Source organism: Brassica oleracea, chromosome C2, assembly GCF_000695525.1.
Source record: "Brassica oleracea var. oleracea cultivar TO1000 chromosome C2, BOL, whole genome shotgun sequence".
Classification (NCBI taxonomy): domain Eukaryota; kingdom Viridiplantae; phylum Streptophyta; class Magnoliopsida; order Brassicales; family Brassicaceae; genus Brassica; species Brassica oleracea.
In genome coordinates this window covers 22,789,016-22,797,262 of record NC_027749.1, presented here as the reverse complement: position 1 = coordinate 22,797,262, position 8,247 = coordinate 22,789,016, and the positions used below count along the sequence as shown (strand labels likewise).

General features: G+C 35.7%; 2 protein-coding genes across 2 annotated transcripts; both read right to left on the bottom strand.

Moving 5' to 3' along the window:
* Positions 1-1,298: 1,298 nt before the first annotated feature.
* On the bottom strand, positions 1,299-2,270 carry LOC106323733 (zinc finger BED domain-containing protein RICESLEEPER 2-like). The gene is made up of 2 exons (XM_013761810.1): positions 1,959-2,270; positions 1,299-1,868 (listed from the first exon to the last, which is right to left on the bottom strand). Exons 1-2 carry the CDS (start codon positions 2,268-2,270, stop codon positions 1,299-1,301), a joined length of 882 nt encoding a protein of 293 aa, XP_013617264.1.
* Positions 2,271-6,089: 3,819 nt separating this feature from the next.
* LOC106326447 (transcription factor MYB34-like) lies at positions 6,090-7,578 on the bottom strand. Its single transcript, XM_013764422.1, has 3 exons — positions 7,381-7,578; positions 6,710-6,839; positions 6,090-6,618 (listed from the first exon to the last, which is right to left on the bottom strand). Exons 1-3 carry the CDS (start codon positions 7,511-7,513, stop codon positions 6,141-6,143), a joined length of 741 nt encoding a protein of 246 aa, XP_013619876.1. The 5' UTR covers positions 7,514-7,578; the 3' UTR covers positions 6,090-6,140.
* Between the last annotated feature and the right edge of the window lie 669 nt (positions 7,579-8,247).

Sequence of the window (8,247 nt, the reverse complement as noted above, 5' to 3'; positions counted from 1 at the left end):
TGCATTTCATGCCCACAAGGTGTATGATGAAATGCATGAACCAACTCTTCAATGCTTTTAGCTTGCTTTACCTAAGAGATTAGTTGCTAAAGGAGTTAAGATTGCTATTAGACTTGTTCTCCATGTTTGCTTTAGTAACATTCAACCTAAGAGATTAGATGCTTGAGTTGCTTTACCAAAAGAACATTCATCTAGAGATAGAGCTTGTTTAGCTTAGTGTCTAGGCATAAGGAAAGTGTTTGATTGATACTTTGCCACCCTTTGATTGGATCTACATCACCCAAGATCAAATGCCTAACCCCATGAGTCCTCTTGCTTCAAATTGAGAAAAAAAGATCATTACTTTATTGCATTAGCTTATTAGTTCTTAGTTCGTACCATCTTTAAAACCTTAGCTTAAGCATGAACTTGCATTCCCTTTGCTTTAAAATCACTTAGGATTGGTTCGACAATCTTTTATACTACATTGATTTGATCTTAGACTCTTGAAAAGTCTTGCATCACTTATATACCCGAGAAATTACCCTATATTCCTGTAAAAAAACCTGCAATGCTTCAAAAGTGCAATAAGATTCTTTGACAATTTTCAAACACCATACCTTCATAACAAACAACAAGTTCATAACAATACCACAACTTAGTAGCAGAATCACAATATAAAACGACTAAGGACAAGCTTTACCATAAGTAACCATAAGAAGTTTAAAAACTGATGAAGTGCAAATTCAAAAACAAAAACAACAAACTGATACTCATTACTCAGTCTCGAACTCTTGACTCTTCTAATGCGCAGCAAACCAGCAACATTCAACCTTAAAACACAGGTTCAAATTCTGTAACACAATGGTCATTAAAAAATTAAAAGTCTAAACCAAAATACAAAACATAATGGCAATTGAGTAATGAACATTGGACATACGAATTAAAGAGATTAGAAACAAGAAATTATACCTCTCATAAGATCATCTTGCTCTTCTAAGAGCTTAAGCATTTGTTCCTTTCTTGTGGTTCATTTTCCTTTGAGTCTAATCTCACATTTGAGCCACTGCTCTGTGCACATTAATACTTCAATCATAAAATGAGTCAAACAACTTCTGCTTGGGTCTAAAATGCGTTCATTGGTGTTGAAGGCAGATTCAAATGCAACTGAACTCACTTGCATTGCAAGTACATCCCTAGATAACATTGATAGAACCAGATACTTTGCACTATTAAACCTCCAGAAAGAGAGTACATCATACTCTGATCCGCCTATAAGATTTGGAATCTCCACATTCTCTTTCAAATACATATCCAACTCACTGTTTTTTTTTTTGAAATCCTGTTTCTTGAACAAGCTCTTTGTAGATGTCATTCATGCTCTCATAAGCAAGGCCATTACTAAGTACTGTCCGCTGAGAAACTTCCTCTCCTAACTGATCATGTGACTGAGTTTGAGATTGAGAAGACGGTCCATGAGATTGAGACTGAGAAGATGGTCCTTGAGATTTACCAGTACTGCCGCTACTGCGATTGTTGTACTGATCAAATAAACTCTTCAAAATGTCCTCGACTTCACCTTTCAAAAGAGTAACCTGAACTGAGTCTTCTCCATACAGCTTCTCAAATAACTTTGAGGTAACCATCATCTTCTTGGTTGGGTCAAGAACACCAGCAACAATGACAAGCTTATTCATCTTTTCAGGATTTGTTCCAAATGGATTCCAATACTTGCCAAGTTTCCATAACATGTTTGTTGCCTTAGACCTTAAACTCTCATCAGGACCAGGAGCAGTGCTTAAAGCACTAATGTTCCTTGTTACTGTGACGATCGCATGATACAACTTATGCGCAGTAACATGATTTGATGCAGACATAACCAAAGTAGCCTGGTAGAAAATAATTAAGAACTGGACTAACCTATCAACAGCTTCCCAATCCTCTTTACTTGGTGGTCCAACTCATTTTTGTCCATCCACAATCTTATTGAAGTAGTCGTTGTGGGGCTTGTCCTCAGCTTCCATCTTCTCAAAAGCCACCTTGAACGTTAATGCTTGCTCTAGCATCAAATAGGTCGAATTCCACCTAGTTTTCACATCCAAAAGTAAGCTTCCTCTCTGAAGTCTTCCTGGCTCTATATGTCGCTCAAAAGAAATCTGCCTCTGAGTTGAAGACCTCACAAAATAAATGCCATTACGAATGGCATTGACACTGCTCTCTATCTCCAGCAAACCTTCTTTAACAATCAGATTGAGAATGTGTAGCACACCTAAAATGCAGAAACTTTCCATCTAGAACCAATGCATCAACGCCATTTTTTTCAATAAAAGCTTCAGTAAACCGCCTCAATGCAGAAGAATGAGCTGTGGCATTATCTACGGTTATGCCATACACCCTTTTGATATCCCATTCCTCTAAGCAATCAAGAAGTACCTTAGATATTGTTGATCCTTTGTGATCATACACATTCTTTAATATAATGATGGGCTTCCTCAAATTCCAGGAGCTGTCTATAAAATAAGCCGTAATCACCATGTAACTGGCACCGGTATGAGGAGCATTCCAAATATCAGTTGTTAGTGACAGCCGTTGATTATTCTCCTTAATAATCTTCTTCATTGCCTCTTTATTTTTCACAAAGGTCTTAACAATATCTCGGTTGCTGTTCTTCTAGAATGAGGCACATAAAGCTTAGTCTTGTTGCAGAAATTCCTCCAAGCTACGCTCTCCACCCAAGATAAAGCCAACTCTCCCACAACCATCATCTCATTTGTCGCTTCTCTGAAGACAAATTCAGATAATTTACACACTCTGATGTTACCATCTTCGACATCTAAAGCACCTTGATTATTTTCTTTGTTCACAGACCGCCATGCTTGGTAAGCCTTGCACGCAATATTAACATGTTTCTTCAAGCCTGTTGTTCCAGATTTTGTTGCACACACCATCTCTTTCCCAAAATAGTTGCCGGTGGCTCTATCATTATCTTCTTTCTTTCTAGTAAAGTGTTCCCATACCTTTGACGTCCTTTTCTTTTCTGACCTTGAACCACTGCAGCCTTCTGTTTTCTTACGTTTTCCTTTGTTACGAGAGATTGGTGTCTGAACTTCATCTCCTTCGGGATCATCATCACATGAATGCACCATCTGCATTATACACAAGACAACATTAAAAACAATTTTAGACAAGACCAACACAAGAACACAAAAAGTGAAGAACAAGTTACAAGCTTACAACAAAGAAACATAGAACATAACATATTCAAATTTCAAAACAAACAAAGAGTCAAAGAACGAACACAACATAATGTCTCATAATAAGACTCAAAGTCTCAAATTCAAATCGGCAATCAAGGAAGAAGAAACACAACTTATTCGTAATCAAACCCGAGTTCACTTCGGGTTAAAACCATTAACAAGAAAGAAACACAAGAAAGAAACGATTCAAAAGGAACACAAGAGTCAAGAATCAAACTCAGATTAATCAAAGCCATAAACAAAAATCAACATTTAACAGTCAAAGCCATTAAAAAAAAAGAATCACAATCGGACTAAACCAAAACCATAAACAAGAATCAAAACTAAAGTTCGAGACTTACCCTAGATAGATTTGTAGACAACGCTATTGCTGATGAAGAAGACGCTAGGGTTAAGGGGCATTGCCGTTGATGGAGAACTTAATTCGATTCTGATGGGATTCTAGTTAGGTGATGTTTGATTTCAGATTTATTGGTTATAAATCGAAGACAAACTATTCAAATCAAATGCTTATGGGGGAGTGGAAGGGATTCACGACACGAGCAAAAAGTAAAACAAAAACGGCTAAATGTGCATTGGGGAAGTGAAAAACCTATCTACAAGTGGTTTAGTCTGGTTTAGGGCTTTTAATTCGGGTCTACAACCCGATCGGGTATAAGGTATGGTCCGGGTCGGGTCTTCTACCCGCGGGTCCTCAGAATCAAGACCCAATAGGGTAATTGGCCTCTCTTGTACCCGATCCTAACCGGGTTTTTCGGGTCGGTTCCGGTTCGGGTTCGGGTAAAATGTCCAGGCCTAGTTACAAGAGAAAAAGTATACTTTTAAGAAAAGAAAATAACCCAAAAGCTGATATGATATTTCACTTTTGAATATGAAGAGTTACCAACCTGGTTCCGAAGTTACTCGAACATAATCAAGAACTGAAACAGGGCTCAAGTCATCACAGCTTCTACACTCTTCTTCCTTCTTCATTGATTTCACTTCACAAGTGACTAAATATCCATCTATGGACCACATACCATTTTTCTTGATGTTCTCTGTGATGTTCTGTCTCAACTTAATTTCTCTTTTTTTTCTCATGTTCTTATGTTTCTCCTTTCTCTCTCTCTATGTTACAAAATTCCCAAATCAATTGTCTTTTACGAACCCTAAAACTGTAGTCCTCTCATTTTCGGGTTAAGTCATGGTCTTTAATTCTTTATGTTTGTCGGGTTTGTAGACTTATTTTGGGTTGGGTTCTAAGATTTTTAATTGAGTTTTTGTTAATTACCAATTGACCTCATTAATAAATCATAAAATCAACTAAACCTTATTATTATGTTGGCACCATATTAATAATTAGTTCGTATATGTGGCATGTATTAATATAAATGTGGTGTAGTTATTAACATATTTTGATACTTTAGATGATTTTCACCGTATTACACCATACTGTGTAGCTGATAAATTTTTTTCCTAATTATAACCTCGTGTCTATATAAAATAGAACCTTAAATCATAAGAATTTTGAAATAGTGCTTTCTCCTTCGCATGTGACTATCCTCGTCAAAACCTCTATATTGTGTTTTCACTATGTTTCAATGTTTGAACTATATAACATTTAATTCTACGAAGAAATGATCATATACGAAATTTGGATATGATCGCAGGTTAGTCTTTCAATGTTTGTCGATAGCAGTCGAAATGGCGAGGCCATGGGAATTGCAAGGAGTGTGACACTGCATCACTTTTACTAATCATATGTGGCATGTGGAAGCCCCAGTTGGCTACGGGACAGGATCTCAGACGAAAGTCTGTTGTTGCCATGAGCCTTTAATGGCACTGCTGGTCTTTGCTGATTACACCTACTGGTGGTTTGCTTTTTATACATTTGGTTCATTTAAGAAAATAAATAAATAAAAAAGTCATGGAATATTATAAATCCATTATCTACGGCAATGATAAAATATATCCAAGTGACGTTAAAACAAATATATAATATTCGAGAGTATATACGTTCTTTATAATTGAAAGTAAGAATCGGGTGCTTATGTTTGACTAAGATTGGTTTCAATGTTTTGATACGCATAGAATCACATGATATTAATTATTACTATTATTTTCTATAGTGTTGTGGGATACTTTTTTTATGGTGTAATGTTGTGGGATACTTGCACAGTTGCACATAGTAATAAGGTTTCAACTTTCAACTACACGCCATCATGACATTTTTGCGGTAAACACCCATAGCAATATTGTATTCGATAGTTTTGCTTCATTGAAATGGCATGAAACCCTCAAATATGGATGTAGGGCTCATAATCACGTGTAGGAGAGAGGTAACCGAATAAAAAGAGAAAATGTAACAGTCAAATTCAAAAACAATGACCGCATGTATATTAACTAAACATTTGTTCTTTTAAATGATAGAAATAATGAAATTCAAGAGAGGAATGTTGGCCAAGAGAGTGAACAGGTCAAGTTTATCATAAGTCTCGTGTTACTTGTTAATTAGAAATCAGACTGGTATAGATCGTCAGTGCTGCTCCTGAAGACATGCACACAAAAATTTACATGGAGCCTACATTTTTATATGGAACTCACATCTAAAAAAAATAAAGAAATAAAAATTGATATTCTTATTTATTTAATCAATAATATGGTAACAAAACATATTACACTAATAAATTTTATACATTTTTTGACAAAGATTTTATACATATAAACTTATTAGAACAACATGAATATGGATATACAAAATGGTAAAAAGCTGTTTATTTTTTCACAAAAATGTTATAGCAAATAAGTTCTTGCATAATCATGTAGTATATTTATGATAATTGAAAAATATTTTATTTTGTATGGGGTCTCGGGTGTCTCAGGACCGACCGCGTAACGTAAATCGTAAGGCTCAATGATGAGTAGTCATTGAAAGCAGCCACGAAGCCAGTCGTCGTAGTAGTAGTAGCTAGAGTCACAAGCCAACTCATCTAACGACATCGTAGTGATCAGATTCTTATCAATCTCCATGAAACAGCCAATCACTTTCTCCTCTTCTTTCCTGCTGCTTATCATCATCTTCTCTTCTTCATCGACTTCTCTTGGTTCCGAAGATATCATCACAGTCCTGATCCTATCGAGTGCAAGTTTCCTCGAGGAGATTCCAGCAGCAAGCTTGTTAAGTAGACGTACAGAGCCTGTGGAGGAAAGAGAGAAAGAAGTAGTAGAAGAAGAATGTCTCTGTGCTGGAGACGACCTCGTTGAGGAGGAAGTGGCTTTGATTGGCTCATGGGTCATCGGATCTATCCCACTTCTACGAAGTCTTTTCTTAAGACATGAGTTCCAGTGATTCTTGATATCATTGTCTGTTCGGTTTGGCATTTGCTTTGCTATTGCTGCCCACCTTATATGTAATTATTCATAATCATCAGTTTAATTATGTATCATAATCTATAACACGTTTTGGTATTTCACTTAGTCACAATTTAAATTACCTGTTTCCAAGAAGGGAGTGAAATTTGATGATATCATCTTCCTCCTGAGGAGTGAACTTGCCTTTTTTAATACCAGGCTTCAAATAATTCAGCCACCTTAATCTACAACTCTTGCCACATCTATGCAGACCTTTTTATATTGCATTTTGAAAAAAGATATATCAGAAGAGGTGAAATTATCACTTTAACATAGTGGCCAACAGACACTGTTATTATGATTGAACATTTTTTGCATCACACAGAAAAAAGAAGGAGAAACACAATCACGATAACAAGTAACAGGATAATACTTGGTTTTCATGGGTTCACATATTATCATTATAGAAGTCTATCAAACACGATCGGATAATCATGGTTTACAAACATCTTTGCTGTAAAGTATCATGTACTCTTTCTAATATAGACTCCCAAAATAGATTTTTTCTTCTAAAGTCTGTATAGAAGGACTTATGTTAGAACAAAAACCAACAAAAATTAAAACTAACAAAATCGAGAAATACTAGAAGTCTAGAACCAACAAATTATAAAGAAAATCACAAAAAAACAAAATCCTTGATCCGACATAAACTGGAATTTATAGATCCCGGCTTTGAAAGAGACAAAAATAGGTGGTCCAGACATAATGTATGCATATATATAGAGTGTAACTGAGTAAGTATATATTTTATTACCGGCTCTCTTAGGCAGGGCACCCCAGTCCCTGACACCGTATTTGTTGATATAAGCGACGAGCATTCGGTCTTCCTCCGCCGTCCACTCTCCTCTCTTTATCCCGTCGACGTCGAACCATGTCGTCCTCCCCATTTTGAACCAACCAGGTATCGGTAAGTATATACACTGATCTCTCTGGTCGATTTGAGCTTTCCTCTTAATCAGTCACCGTATAGTCAGATAATAATGACCTTATAGAACAATGAGCTTTAGAAAAAGTACAAAAAGATCAAGTGAATTATTGATTACTGTTTTTATTTGATTTATATCTGATTTTATCAAGACACTTTCAATTATTTATGTAAGGTTTTCTCACACTTTCACTTAATACAGAAGTTGAATGGCCTTTGGTTGAGTGAGGAAACGAGAATGTCAATATATATATAGTCATTTCCTTGTTTTTGCTCTCTTTTTATTTTAACTAATTACAACCGTTGGATTCTTATATGTATATCTTGATGCTGATACATCCTTTTCATTTTTGATTCTTCGTTTAAGATAGTATTTTTTTTAGTTACTATAATTATTCCGCATAGGTAAGCATGATAATTCCACGAAGTTACACATTCTGACATTCACAACACATGATACAAATGATCATTTCATGATAACCGTTGTATTTGAATCAGAGTCCATTCATGTTCATTTAATCTCTCGTACAGACTAAAACCCAAAGAAACAAAAAAAAAAAGATCTATCGTTTCAAACTCCCACGATCATTTGACAAGATTTAAAACGAGAAATGAAAAAAAATGACAAGCCTGGTTGTGTCCATCCATGGCTTTTTTTCCATTTTCCACGTGCTTAAATAACTTTGTCTCCTAGGT